This window comes from Mya arenaria, chromosome 17, assembly GCF_026914265.1.
Source record: "Mya arenaria isolate MELC-2E11 chromosome 17, ASM2691426v1".
Lineage (NCBI taxonomy): Eukaryota > Metazoa > Mollusca > Bivalvia > Myida > Myidae > Mya > Mya arenaria.
The window spans coordinates 21046514-21062423 of record NC_069138.1 but is presented as its reverse complement, the minus strand read 5'-3'; the positions used below and the strand labels follow the sequence as shown (position 1 = coordinate 21062423).

Genomic DNA, 15910 nt, shown 5'->3' with positions numbered 1-15910 from the left:
ATTAGACTAAAAGGGTTTTACATAGTGGATATTAAACGAGTTTTCTCAAACTAATAACTGTTATCGATCTTCATTCAATCAACATGTTTTAGTAACCTACATCTAGAAAAGGCATCCATAGAAAGCACGAAATAAAAGTATGAAAAGCAGACATTTAAACATTTCGTTCAATACCAAGGTTGCTGATGGTGAAGGAGGTGAGGCTCATATGGTATTTTGGCAACATCCCGGCAGTGACGTCACTGGTATGGTGGGACGATGCGAAAAGGTTGCTGGAACTTGTGACAAGGTATAGATACTCTAAAATAAAGATACTTTGATGGTATAAAAATACATTTAAGGTATGACAAAAGATTTACAATATGAAAAGGAATGTTATGTGCTTGGTAAATTATATGATTTTACTGATCGAAACTGTGTCACGTGATAAACCACATACAGTGGTATACACCGGCAATAAGCGATTTTGTTGAAGGCAAATCCACGTGCGTTATATTACATGAAGTCAATTTTGTAGTATGCTATGATACAAATAAGCCACCGAAAATAAAACTTGCGTCGCTGACGTCATTTAAAAGTATAGTGTTTTTAGTTGAAACAAGTGAAATTGATGCTATTATAGGTGTATATATCATTGGATGGACCACAACCACGGTGTAAACTCCTCTTCATCAATCAATGACGGTATCTTACTTATGACCGTTTACGTATGTGGCGCAATACTTGGACAAACTTTGTATTATTACAACTGACGACAATTTATACCAAAACCCGCCAAATACGAACCAAAGTAGGTCAATAGGAGTTTAGTCGTTTTGAGTTAAACTCGGAAAATACGGCGTAATAGGAATGGAACATTTTTAGGATAGTTTATAATTAGAGCATATAACACATACACTTACAAACTAATGATATAAGTGCATAATATTACTGAATGGAGGACCATGACAACGGTGTATACACAACAAAAAATTAAATTTAATATTGGTTATGTAATTTACCTCAAACATGGATGATTAATCAGATTCTATGAATACAAAAAGGCATCCATAGCTCATTGCATAAATCGGACAGGCAACTCCATATCGAATTATTTAAATTTCGAATTCACAAATCATTTCCAGCTTTTGGAAGGCGAGGTTTACCACTACCATACAAAACTCATGAAAAAGCCAGCTAAGATTGGAGGCAAGCATATCTGGCATCAAGATTACGGGTAAATATACAGATGGTCGTACTACGTCTAGGTCCACACCTGCCAATACTTCATTTTCATGATTGATAAGTGTTCACACTCGCAATCGTAAAGCGTGTACAACAGCCTCCAAAGTTATCCATTACAAATTGCCTTTCAATTAATTGTATTTTGCTATAAATTCAATTTATAAACTTTCTTTGTGTTTAGGTAAATTTGAATCTAAATCACTTTTTTCAATACATTCAGATATTGGTATAACTAAGGCAACTTGTTTCCCAACATGATGACTGTGTTCATAGCTGTAGACAAATGCACGAAAGAAAACAGCTGCCTGCAGGTAAAGTACTCTTTGAAAAAAAACTGTTTGTATATATTCGATTTAGACAAATGTTCAATACAAATAATAAAAACTGCAATATTGACGTGTCGCTCATAACACAAGTTTCAGACATACATTACTCTTTCATGATGCTATGATGCAGTATATAATTTTTTTCGAAGGAGCAGATATTAAACATCGCAACAGCAATTCAGTAATAACAATATTTTAAAATAAAATAAATGTGTTTGTTTTGTTGAGACGCTGTCTGTCCTTCTTTGTCTGTTTGTCGGTTTGAAAGAAATAATGTACTTGTTTTATTATAACACATGAGCATAGGATCAAATATTTCACGTTTATAAGTTGACTACGGTGTCGTATATCACGTAATTCACATAAATAAAGTTTATTTTTATTATTGAGTCAATGTTCGGAACATTCGGCCAATTGTTTTGTTAAAAATATTTATATACAATGTAGTTAGGTATTCGACCATCTTAGTCGCTTGATACCAGGCCTTCCGATCAGCCAAAATGTTGAATTGTGATGTCTTGTGACAATATATAAATTTGTGAAATAAATTTGCGTTAAATAATTGCAGGTTACATTTTTGTTGACGTCAGGGATGAAATTAATAACCCTTATGTTTTAATGGCTAAAGGCTTTGTTTATACCAAATTGTTTACTAGAAATTATACTTCACACGAATAACAACGAAAATACCTTTCTACGTATCGTGTTTTAGGTGTTATCAGGATCACACAAGTGCGGCCGTATTGAGCACGTGAAAATTGCCGCGCAACAGGGAGCAGATATGGACAGGGTTGAGGAAATACGAAAACATTGTCCGCTGGAGTATATCGAAATGGAACCAGGTTTAATACTGCTAGAATCTAACAATACTAAGTAGCGGTATATGTCCCTTTTTAAAAACTTTTCACTTTTGATACACTCAAAGCTAGAACATGTTATTGTTTGGTAACAAAAACCACAACGAGCGATAATTGTAATAATCAGTATAACACTGTTTGATGGAATTGTCACTAGTCTTGTCGGGATTCCTGATACGTGAAATTGCATTTGTGTAACAGTGGAAGTATTGTACATTACATCCTAAAGCGCAGGCGACAATTAACATCATGACGGGTAACACTATATGTTAAATTGCACCGTCATATTGATACTAAACACCGTTAATTTTATGACCAAAATCACGTGACATTCAAAAAGTTAAAATGTTCCTGATTTGTTCAACACTGAAAACAAACGTATAACCAACTTAATTTTATTAAAACATTCATAAAAGTTTGTATTAAGTTTTGCCTTTTTTTCAAAAATAAAATTTTGCTAAATTAAGGCTATTAAAAAAGGGAGGTCACTGAGTAGGAGATTCGTTAATTGTGACTAAATAACTCTACCTATTCCGCTTATATGTTTTCATGAGAAACTTCCTTTTTTAATGAAAATATGCTTTACAATATATGTAAAAATGGACTTTTCTCTGCACAAACATAAACAATATGCAGCGCCAACACAAGTGACCAAAGGAGATTGGTATTTCTATGCGCTTTAAGGGTGTTGTTACAACAAAGTCAATCCTTTGTATTGTGTATTTTCATTTCAGGTGATGAAGTGTTCTTTCATTGCGAACTTTGCCAAAATAATTTTGGATAAGAAAATCGGCTTTCCTGAGCACTTAAATATGTGTGTTTTAAACTGACAAAGTCAAGCTTTAGAGTGTGTATTTATATTTCAGGAGACGCACTTTTCTTCCATTGCAACCTCCTTCACTGCAGTAGCGCCAACACAAGTGGAAAAAGGAGATGGGCTTTACGGTGTGCCTACAATAGAGCTGACAATGACCCGATATGGGATCACCATAATCCTCATTATACCAAACTTGAAAAGGTAGGGAAATTTCAGACAATGTAAGGTAGTTTGTAATATACGTATGGGAAAAGTTACGGTGAATTATAACAAATGTGACCAGCAAAAGACATGCGGTGACATGTGGTGATTACATGATGTTCATTGTAATCATGCAACAAGAAAAGAGAAATATCTGGTGCAGACTCTTACATTTTGTAATATCCTGACATTTTCTACGAACCATGGTTTTATTGAAGTCCCAGTTTCTGTATTATGCTTTCACTTATCTTATATTGGCCCACTCACTGATATACTGGCGTAATATACTTACACTTTTCATATTTAGCTGACTATAAACTCAAAACAAATAATGTTGAATTGCATTTCTTCTTTTTTCAATTTTACATGATCTATAAATAAACCGTCACTGATTCAATTGCGACCAAATTTAGAAGACAGATTAATACGACATACTTACCTGTTTAACTATAGACCGGAAACAGTTTTTCAAGTGATTTCATTAAATATCATGTGAATCCATGTTATGAAATAGTGATTTACATATTAGCTGTGAGCTATGTAGTTCATATTGACTGCACAGTAGTTATTGACCTTGTATTCCGCCTCGGTCACTATGTGTTTTTGGTTAAATATGACAGCATCTTTTTAGCTAAAAGTAAATAAGTGTTAATTATATGCTGTTTTGATAAGTTGGAAATATATCTTTTTAAAGTGCCAAATTCTTGCCAACCTGACATGACCGGCATGCAGTTTTACACTTAAACCTGCTCGTCGTACGGTCTCTTGTTTAAAATGACCATTTTATCATCCGGCCACTCTTAAAAATCCCCCTGTACGATTTAAAATTTAAATAACTTTACTTAAGGTGCCCAATTATTTCGTCCTTGAATTCACAAACTTCACACACATGACCGGCAATTAAAAGTAAAACCTGCTCGTACGGTCACTTGTTTAATTGACCATCTCTATCATCCGGCCACTTCAAATACCACCCATACAGTTTTCAATTTAAATTCCTATATTCAAGGTGTCAAATTCTTCCATCATGGAATAAATGCACATCACTGACATCACAGCAATTATACGGTAAAACCTGCTCGTACAGTACCTTGTTTTAAATAGACACCTGTTTTATCCGGTCACTCCAAATGCTCCCATAAGGTTTTAATAACAATTGTATATATAAAAGGTGCCAAGTTCTGCTGTCCGGGTTTCACAAACTTACCAGACATCACCTGCAAGCAATCTTACAATCAAACCTGCTCGCACAGTCACGTGTTTTAAATGGCTACCTGTATCATCCGGCCATTTTTTTAAATTTAAATTTATATCTTACAGGTTCCAAATTCTGCCGTCCTAGATTGCACGAACTTCACAGACATGACAGGAAAGAAGATTTATGGCGAAAATCTGGAAAACATTCCAGGAAGACGGAAAATTCCACGAGATGAGCAATAAATAGCGAATATTCGATGACGTTTGGTGTCAGATCGAACCATATTTCACCGCGTGATAGGAGAAAGCGATACGTTCTATTTTCTTAACGTCTTTTCAGAACTTTTCCATCCGGAACAGTGAACAGTTGCGAAAGTAAATTGATAAATCATCGAAAAGCATTAAAGAATGGCTTCTGACTTTAACTTCACTAACTTGTGGCTGAGCGTGAAAGTGATATTACCTAAACAATGATTTTTGTACTCTCCAATGTTCGTTACACATACCAGGTGAAACTACAATATACACATGTTTGAAGGCATATATAATAAAAATAGCATATTTCCTAACACTCAGCTTAAGCCGAGACGTCGTTCAATAGTGACCGTTTAAGATTATCTTCTATAAGATTTGTATGCTTACATTTGTATGATAATAATGTTTTTATTTTACAATCAATATTGGCAACGTTATCAAAGATATAAAAGAAAGCATAGTTACATTTTTAACATTTGACACGAAGTTTGTTAACCGCTATAACATGGAGGGTAAATGTTTGTTTTTGTGTAAGAGTTTGATATATTTCACCGAGTGATCATCAAAAGATATAATCACGAGCTATATTCAAACAGTTTGTATTATTTGCCTAATATTTGAGTGACAATTATTTAATTGCTCTCATTGAAAAAAAAAACGCGCCAATTTATATGCGAACAAAACGTCATTTCGTAATTGACGAAGAGGAAATTGTGTCCTAGCCCTGTGCGCGCTGCCTTTTGATTTGGAACAAAGAACGAGCTAAAACTTCATAAAGAGTGAAAAATATCAATTTGATATTATTTATGTTTGAAACAGTGAAATAACAATGTTTTTCACAGATATAGAGGATAGTTATTGAATTAAGTGTAAGATTGTGTAAGATTTCACGAGTGGTCAGAGAGTGGTCAAGAGTGCCGTAGCAATGAGTGAAAACATTATTTTCCGTTACAACGAGTGAAATTAAATACGAACTTACTTAGAATTCAACAAATGTTTTGTATTCCATGCATATATCGCGTAAATTCAATATAGTTCGCCGCTTGGGTAAATTGTTTAACGACAGTCCCTTTCCGAGGCCTCTTTACGAAAGGAAGTACCTGCGGCATAATCGCTGTATCAAGGTTAATCCTATTTGCGCGAACTGTACGTCCACTAAAATAAGTTCCGTACTATATGGAAACAGTTAACATTTACATAATGAGACATTCATTGCCTTTGAAGCTTTGCAAATAACGTGTTCTTTGTCAAGGGCAAAGTTCTAGGTGTAGTTGAATAAATCCCATTTGAAATGAAATCTTTGACGATGTCAATGTTCAGTTATTAATAATCAGCCACGCATAAGAAAACAACAACTTTAAGAAGACTTAAAGTGTTTAAATTAATTCTCCATGTACTATTTCATGTGTTTATTTCTATGTATAGATAAGTGTTCATACAGTGTATATAAAGTGATAACCCAATTAGATATATCATCGAGGTAAAACAAATCTTAACGCACGGCTATATCTTACATTGTCAATCAGTTCATTATCAAGGACGAGCAAAATGGCTGAAACTAATTCAGGTACAATTTAGTTTGCAATTTATGTTTAATTCAAGAAAACTGAATCGCATTGCATTATTGTTGAAATTTATTTCTAACTGTAAACTTCAATATTCAAAAAAGGCTCTATCATTTCGACACTTGCATCAGATCCGGATCCTTAACGTACCATGTATTAACTTTATTGACTTTTCAGAGCGGCTGAATGATTTAGAGTACGTTGAAATGAATTTGACTTTGAAGTGCTCATTGGTACAAATGTTATGTACGTGTTTTGTTCGAGTTACTTCCTCTAGGTTGATTTTCGTGTTCAACTAATCAGTTAGGTTTGTATTCTTATTATTTAATTTTGATTGCAGTTACCGCACGAGAACTTACTATTCGTGAAATTTAAGAAAAAAACAACAACTGAGATGACGTTCTTCTTTAGAAACAATTTTACGTTTGTTCTTTCATTTTCATGTACATTACAGAAAACTCTTTTCAAACGAAGAAGTAAAACACATAGAGAATGCGTTGACAGAGGGACCTTTTCAAGACTATACATACGGTGTAAGTACTTACTGAACACTATCGTATTAATTGTGCAATTGACCAGCCGCAAAATGTTAAATAAAAACATTTAACCTAAGGATAATACTTGCTACAAAATAATCAAAAAATTGAACATGGTTGAATAACTTAACATAATGTTTCGATGTTAGGTCATAGTTCCAAACCTGGGTTTTCAGAAACACGTTTGTTACACACATAATTAATTGCACTAATAATAGTATGGTAAATTTCAAAATCATGTTGTGGTTCAAACAAATTCAACCTCAAGCCAATACACTTTTTAATCGAATGAATGTTTTAATGAATAGCTTACAGTGAAATAAACGAGTTTTAAAATGATAAAATTAATTGATTGGCCACGATTATGATACTCTTTCTTATTATATGACTATCAAATTCCTTTTCCAACAGTGAAAATACAGCACGCCGTATTGTAAACTCCGTATCATTATACTGTCGTTTTCTGATTCCGTATCATGCGAGTACCGTGTGTAATCTCAGAACTACTTTTACGTTGCTAAAAATAGCGTGACCAAAAAAAACTGGTAAAACCTGTCAACTTTTAAAAGTATTAAAATATCTAACTTTACTCACGCCCCAGAAGCATGTAAATATTAAGGAACATGGTTCTCATGTTCTTCAAAGAACCATGGGGATAAGCACGAAGCAGAGAACACTTCCAATCTATCTAGACAGCTACTTCAGTGTACTGGTTGTTTACCATTTCGAAGTTCATAAATTGTTGCATTATCCATGTTTATTATCATAAATATGAGCCGCTCCCCAATACAAAGAAGAAGACAAATTCGCGTAATCGAGAGCAATAGCGATTGACTCATGAACTTCCCTCAATTCTGCATATTATGTTTGTCAGAAATATCACGAATATTCACTTTGTTAAAAATGGCCGCGTTAAGTGAAGGAAATGACGATTAGTGTATACTCGTAAAATACGTACCGTTTTTTTTTTTTTTTTGCTATTGTTCTTTTGTGCTGTGACATGTAATAATGTTCTCGTATAAGCAGTTTGTTAATTTTGCCAAAGCACAAACTATTTTGTTCTTATTTTGCTCATTAAATTGAATACTGTAACTTCTGACTTCGTTTCGCTGTATTAGTGTCCATTGACTTTATTACACAAAGCTACACAACACATTCGAATTCATACGCGCAGACGGCGGTAAATTTAAATCAAATTAAAACCGAAAAATAAAAAGTATAATTAAATAGACAGGTATATAATAAATTGGAATACTACGATAAACGATTTTCTGGTGACCTGCATCACGTCTCGTTCGGTGAGTAAACATGCTTAAACACCGAACGAGACGTGTTACAGGTTATCAGAAAAGCGTCGTATCATTATATCCCTTATAAATCGCAAAATACATGAAACCTTGAAATAATATGTACAGTACGTACATGTATAACAAACTTAATTTCGATTTCAACATGTTATTATTTTGTGCAATGTATTCGTAATGTAGTCGTAATCATGTTTGATAATATATAATTTGTACCTTTCAACTCGTTTTTTTTTTATAATTTGCATTGATCAATCGATATGCTGTCAGCATACGGTAATATACACTCGGTTCTGTTTTGTTTATGTTCTTTTTAACTCAAACAATTTACAAATATGTTTATTGATGACGTCTTGTTGTAATAGATACGTCGTTTATGACATAAAGAAATAAATGCATTTAGAAAAGACATCATTCGTACGCACGAACTGCGTTCAAAATATGGGAAGCAGTCAACAAAAACATTGCTTTTTATTATATACACAACCAAGGTTGCTGATGGTGAAGGAGGTGAGGCTCATATGATACTATGGCAACATCCCGGAAATGATGTCACTGGTATGGTGGGAAGATGCGAAAAAGTAGCTGGAACTTGTGACATGGTACGAATATGTTAAAATGTTTTTGTTTTCATTTCGTTTAGTCTTCTCTCATTATCTAATAACAAACCAATCCAAATTGTGTACATAAATAAAGACTTGTGTTGCCTTGATACGTCGTATGTTTTTTAAATCGGAGTTAGATTTCAGGCTACCAATGATAATTGTTCAAACATTGTATAACACTCACGAAAAACCTTATAATGGCTCGCAACAGAACACATTATGTCTATTTATGAACGAATTGAAGACTTAAACTAATTTTCACTTGCCTTTGTGTGTTGCAATGTGTAAACAATGTTTCAAAACAAACATGATGCGAAGGCATAGCCATGGTCACCGATAATTACATGCGGCTATTACGTCATTTTTACTTTTGTCAAATCCTATTTGTTCTTGTTATATATTTGTATTATTAATCTCTATCCTGGATGAATAAAAACAATCTATTAATACAGAAATTAATTCGAAGCTCATTGCGTAACTTGACTCCATATGAAATAATTTACAAATTATTTACAGCTTTTGGAAGGCGAGGTATACCACTACCACACAAAGCTCATGAAGAAGCCAGCTAAGATTGGAGGCAAGCATATCTGGCATCAAGATTACGGGTAAGTATAACAGAGTATTAATCACTTATTATGTATTTGACGCGAAACCGAGACAATCGTTTTACTTAAACTTGACAATTGACGACAATAACATCTAGGCACACAGTCATCAGAACCCTATGATCGTGATTGATAAGTGTTCATCCTAGCAAACGTAAAGCGTGTACCACACAATTTCTAAGTTCAATGAAACGCCTTTCCCGTTTTAGACGTAATTCGAGCTTATGGATAACTTTAATCAAATCGATTATTACTTGAAAATGTAATTGTTTCTTAATTTTGGGTACATGAAATATAATACACCTATACACGCTATATCACTAGATGAACCTGCAATATGTTTACTGCATGTATAACCACGAAAATTACTTGCGAATTCAAAAAAACATCTGATTGGCTGAAAGTCTATCAATCTTATTCACTATCGGAAAAATAATATACAGCAATAGGACTGCTTCATTTTACTAATCCAATACCGTTTATAATAGTCTTTGATTTAATCGACTTAATATACTCTCAGATAGCCGACCTTGTGCAACATATAATGCTTCTCCATGTTGTCTTAATACCATTCTGTTCATCGGGCCACAATTCGATCAATGTCAAAGTGTCTGTCTTTTGACATTGGCCAACCGTTAAATATAACGATAACACACCGTTGATCCGACGCCGGGCTGTTTTGATTTGTTATTTTCCTTGTCAATTACATACGTTTGTTTTCTCTTGTTATTCTTCCTCTGTATTTCTGTCTTGTCAGCAACATTTGTATCGACATCATTTGTTTTGCCATGTGTAATGAACCTGCAAATCAATGAATACGTATTGCTAAATTAGAGTTTTATGTGCACATATTGAGACATATTCATAGTACATGCTGATTACATAGACATGTACACTATATTTTGACCTCGCAGAGTTCTCTACAACTTTACCATCACTGGCCGTCGACATATTTTGCCAATGTATCCCCACCGAAAGCCACTTAGCCAACGCCAATACACAGCTAACCATCGAAACCCTCACGTTGGCTTAACTCAATGTCACTCGGCTAACGCAAACACACAACCACCCAACCGGCACGAAACGCCAATGGTGAACCAACCATATATCAGTCGGCTAACGCAAGCACACAACCAGCCAATCGGCACAAAAGGCCAATGGTGGCCCAGCAATATGTCACTTAGCAAAGGCCAACAAACAACCAATTAAGCAACGGAAAACTACGTTAGCTTACCTAATATCACACGGCCAAAGTGAACACACACAGCAAACATCTGTATAGAAACAACGTGAGCCAAAAGCCATCACGGTCTACCAACCGAAAAAAGACCTACGATAGTCTTAACCCACTTCACCAAGGCCAGCACACAGCCGGCCATAGAATTTAAAAACTACGTTGGCACACTGTCAGCATGTTACATTGGTTTAACAATACACATGTTCCGTTAGCCAATAGCTGTTAGCAGTGTTTAAATAATTATCAATGTGATATTTCGTTACATTTCATTGTCATTTACTATAATTTAATGTATAGACATAATGTGTGTGTAGTCAAATTCTTAGTCGAAATCACCTAACATCAATACATACAGATATTGGTATAACTACGGCAACTTGTTTCCCAACATGATGACTGTGTTCATAGCTGTAGACAAATGCACGAAAGAAAACAGCTGTCTGCAGGTATATTACTCTATTTTGTACTATACACTCCCCTTGTATAAAGCCTGTGTATTAAGATATGATTAGTAATACTAATAAAATTAACACATGTCTCGATCAAAACACTGTTTTCAGTGGTATATTCCGATTTAAACAATGCTATGTCATATAAATGATCACGAGTGAGCAGATAATAAAGATCGTAACTACAAGCAAGATAGATAATTTGGAACCACTTAACTTATGCAACTGCTTATTTCTTTCAAATTGTACTATTCACATATTTACGCTTGTAAGCTGTGATATTTTGACAAGATTTGTGACAATTAATTTGTTGTACTTGTTTTACCTATATCTATGAGCCCATCATCTCATTTCGTTTCAGGTGTTGCCAGGCTCACACAAGTGCGGCCGTATTGAGCACGTGAAAATTGCCGCGCAACAAGGGGCAGATATGGACAGGGTGGCGGAAATACGAAAACATTGCCCGCTGGAATATGTCGAAATGGAACCAGGTTTTATACTTCTAGATTTAAACAATACCGGGTTGTGGTATATGTCCCCACTTTAAACTTGAGTATCACTTCTGATATATTCAAACCCATAACGTGTAACTGTTTGGTAACAAAAACATTAAGAGAGATGTTTGTAAGAATTAATCTAACATTGTGTAATGGAAATGCAAATAAACAGGTAGGGTTTCTTGATACGTGAACGTTTCATTAATGTTTCTATCGAAGTATTGTACATATCATCCTAAACCGCGTGCGACAAACACCAACATGACGGTTAAAAATTTAGTTCAATTGCACCGTCATATTGAAACTAAACATCGTGTTTTGATGTTACTTATACTATATTTATATCATGTTTACGTTAGTCATTCATTTAATGGTCCTATAAAGGGTTTGGCATTTTTAATATTATGACGGAAATCACGTGACGTCATTCAAAAAGTTAGAATGCTTTTGATTTTCTTCATAACAAAAACAAATGTATAATGCATTTACTTTTCATCAAATTTTCTTAAAAGGTTATTTAAATGTTTGCAGATTTTTAAACTTAATTTAGGCTTTTGTTTTCAAAAAAAGGAGGTCACTGAGTAGTAGAATGGTCAATTTTGACGAAATTACGCTGCCTCTTCCGCTCATATATGTTTCATGAGACACTCTCTCCTTTAATTAATAATGGTTCACATCAATGAAAGAAAATTACTTTTCTCTGCACAAACAACTAGTATATATGCTAAAAATGAGTGGCTTTGTTTTTTTGTGTTTGTGATAATGGTGATTCGAGATTCGATGCATGCACTCTTGAATTGCAACCTGATTCGTTAATTAATGCAGCGCCAACACAAGTGACAAAAAGAGATGGGTTTCTATATGCGCTTTAAGTATGTCGTTTAAAATGACAAAGTCAAACCCTTTTATTGCGTATTCACATTTCAGGGGATAAAGTGTTTTTTTTTCACTGCGAATCTTCTTCATCATTGTAGTAGTGCCATCACAAGTGTGAATAAACGGGAATGGAATTTTTTGAGCATTTTAAATGTGTGTTTTATTTACAAAAAGTCAAGCTTTGGAGTGTATATTTGTATTTCAGGAGATGCACTTTTCTTCCATTGCAACCTCCTTCACTGCAGTAGCGCCAACACAAGTGGGAACAGGAGATGGGCTTTTCTGTGTGCGTACAATAGAGCTGACAATGACCCGATAAAGGATCATCATCATCCTCATTATACCAAGCTGGAAAAGGTAGGACACGTTTGAAGAATGTTACATCATTTGTTACATACTTATGGGAAAAAGCTACAGCGAATAATAACAAATTTGTTTAAAATCATCAATAGATGTTCAGTGATTTCATGTTGTTGTTTTTTATTTCAATCATTTAACAAATAAACCTAACTTCTGCATACTTTAAAAAAAAACTCTTAGTTTCTGTCATATCTGCTCTACGAGCAGTAATTTTATTGAAACCCCATTTACTTCATTCTACTCGTATGTTTACTTACCAACCAATTACTTTAAGTTGTATCAGAATAAAGTATAAGCGGCGTGCTACAATCCGTAAAGTCATATAAGTTTAAAATAAGGTAGATTTGAAATCTTTGTTCAATGATAATCTGGTGTTATATACTTACACCTTTCATTTAGATTTGTAGAAAACAGTTTTAATAGTACAACTGTATGAACCATGATCATTATCTAGTTGACGATGCAGTCAAAACTAATAATGTTCAATTGTAATGGTTATCGCTCATTATTACATGATATATAAATAAGCCGTCAATGATTGGATGATATCAATTTTGAAGATAGCATGAGACGACATATTCACCTATTTATTGATAGATCGGAAACAGTTTATCAAGATACGTCATACTATATCATTTGATATCGTGTTATAAAACAGTTATTTACTAATTAGTTGCGCAATATGAAGTTCATATTGATCGAAAAAAAAAAATGACCTCGTCGTCTCGGTCAATAATAATTGTTGGTTAATATGACATAAAATGTCCCAGCTAAAAAGTAAATACTTGTTAATTATATGTTGTTAAGATAAGATGGTAATTAATACATTAAAGGTTCTAAATCATGCCTTCATGGAATGCACACACTTTAGAGATATATCAGAAAACCAGTTTACCTGTAAGTAATGCCACCTGGTTTAAATAGTCACCTGTAGTATCCGGCCACTCCAAATCCCCCATACGGTTTTAAATTTAAATTTATTTATTCAAGGTACCAAACTCTGCCGTTTGAAATGCACAAACAGGAATTCAAAGCAGTTTTACAGTCTAGTTTTACAAAACGGCGACCGTTTTTACATAGCCATCAGTATCATCCGGCCACTCTATGTCCTTATGTACGATTTTAAATTTGAATAACTTTATTTCAGGTGCCAAATTCTGCAGTCCTCGAATGCACTAACTTAACAGATATGACAGGAAAACAGTTCTATGGTGAAAATCTGGAAAACATTCCAGGAAGACGAAAAATTCCACGAGATGAGCAATAAATAGGGAATATTCGATAACGTCCGGTGTAAGATCGAACAATATTTCACCGTGTGATCAAAGAAAGCGGTATTGTTCATTTAAGTTATTTTTCAGAAATTCAATGTGGACAAGTAGTGCAAAAACATGATGTACCACCGAAAAGCATAAACTTTACGCATAATGGCTTTTGACTTCGACTGGTAATCTTCATTACCTTGTGGCTGACCGTGAATGAGATATTACTTAAACATTGGTTTTGTACTCTCCAATGTTAGTTAGAAATAACAAATGCAAGTACAATATACCCAAGTTTTATATATCAAAATATTTTGTTTGAGTAACAATAAAAATAGCATGTATTGCCGAAACTAAAACATAACTTAAGCTGAGATAAACAATGAACATGTCAGTTGGACTTATATTTTATTGGTATGCCTACATTTTTATGATATGTTATAACTGTAATATGTTACATTTCATTTGATCTTTTTGCAGATGTATGTTTGGCATATGTATGTTTTTGTCATATAAAAAACATTTGTTTATTTAAATTTTATTTTACTAGTCAGATTATAAACGTACTTCAAAACACTTGACATAAAATAACTTGACATAGTAATGTTCCTTGTATTAATTTGAATACATGTTAAAAAGCTGACAAACAGCCAATAGTTTATAGTTTATACTAATTTCATTTAGCTCGATTGGGACGATAGTTGAAAGCTTATATAATGCTCTCGAGTCCGTTTCCTGGGCAGAAATCCTTACTGGTGCCCATTATGAGAGGCCGTGAAATGTACTCCTGCAAACAATGCTAAATAATTACCTCGGTAAGTAAAACCACCGGTAAATTCCGTGGTAATATTACCATGGCAGTAAATACGTTGTATAAAAGAAATTACCAAGGCGGGAAATTTACCAGGGTAAATTTTACCAAAATATCCCATAATGCAATAGAGTGACGTCATATTCCCGCACAGCTGTCAGATTGGAGGTATCTTTTTTATAAAAAATGAACGTCCACATTCCATTTTTATAAAAGAAATCTTAAAGGCAGGTTTATTAAAAAATCATTTAATCGGTCCAACAAGTTACATGGTAAATATTCAACAAAACAGTACAAAGTATTTATTAGCTGCTCCCGTGGCTGATCAGTTAGACACATGCAACACTTCAAGGGTTAGGTTTATTCTGATTCAGGGGTGATACTCTTTACTTCATACAAAACGGTCAACGAATACTGCAGGAAAATGTGAACATTATTGCAATGATATGCATGTCATAACGACACATTATATCTGAATGATTTAAAACCAGAAACTAACTGACAAGAAATTATACTTGCTTACACAAAATACAAAACATATCTTTGAATGAAATTTAATAGCATCTCCGTTTTTTTCACGCTAACACCTAAGAAATTTATAGTCAGTTTCAACTTGTCATAGAACAGATGCACAGAGTTTCACAGAATTGATTTGCATTCATTAAAGTGATTAATAATTCATATCTTAAAACTAATATGTACCCTTGTTTCAGTATTCCATGTATTTGTTAATAAAAGCTGGGGGTCCATTGTTGTATTTTAAACTGAATTAATGCTGAAATTAAGAATATATGTAAGCAAACACCACGGACTCTTTTAGTGTCAATACAGACACATATTATAAGTGTACTTGATCTTTTCTATATCTCCTATGTGAAATGTTTTTTCTTGAAGAATTCCATTTATTAAATGCTGCATCCAAC

General features: G+C 33.8%; 2 protein-coding genes across 2 annotated transcripts; both read left to right on the top strand.

Annotated features, from left to right (window-relative positions):
• Positions 1-1122: 1122 nt before the first annotated feature.
• Positions 1123-6244, top strand: LOC128224019 (probable phytanoyl-CoA dioxygenase). Its single transcript, XM_052933614.1, has 5 exons — positions 1123-1216; positions 1445-1535; positions 2263-2392; positions 3274-3425; positions 4746-6244. Exons 2-5 carry the CDS (start codon positions 1479-1481, stop codon positions 4863-4865), a joined length of 459 nt encoding a protein of 152 aa, XP_052789574.1. The 5' UTR covers positions 1123-1216; positions 1445-1478; the 3' UTR covers positions 4866-6244.
• A 146-nt stretch (positions 6245-6390) lies between these two features.
• LOC128224437 (probable phytanoyl-CoA dioxygenase) lies at positions 6391-14706 on the top strand. Its single transcript, XM_052934279.1, has 8 exons — positions 6391-6749; positions 6897-6975; positions 8774-8884; positions 9404-9495; positions 11088-11178; positions 11543-11672; positions 12760-12911; positions 14062-14706. Exons 3-8 carry the CDS (start codon positions 8804-8806, stop codon positions 14179-14181), a joined length of 666 nt encoding a protein of 221 aa, XP_052790239.1. The 5' UTR covers positions 6391-6749; positions 6897-6975; positions 8774-8803; the 3' UTR covers positions 14182-14706.
• The last annotated feature ends 1204 nt before the right edge of the window (positions 14707-15910 follow it).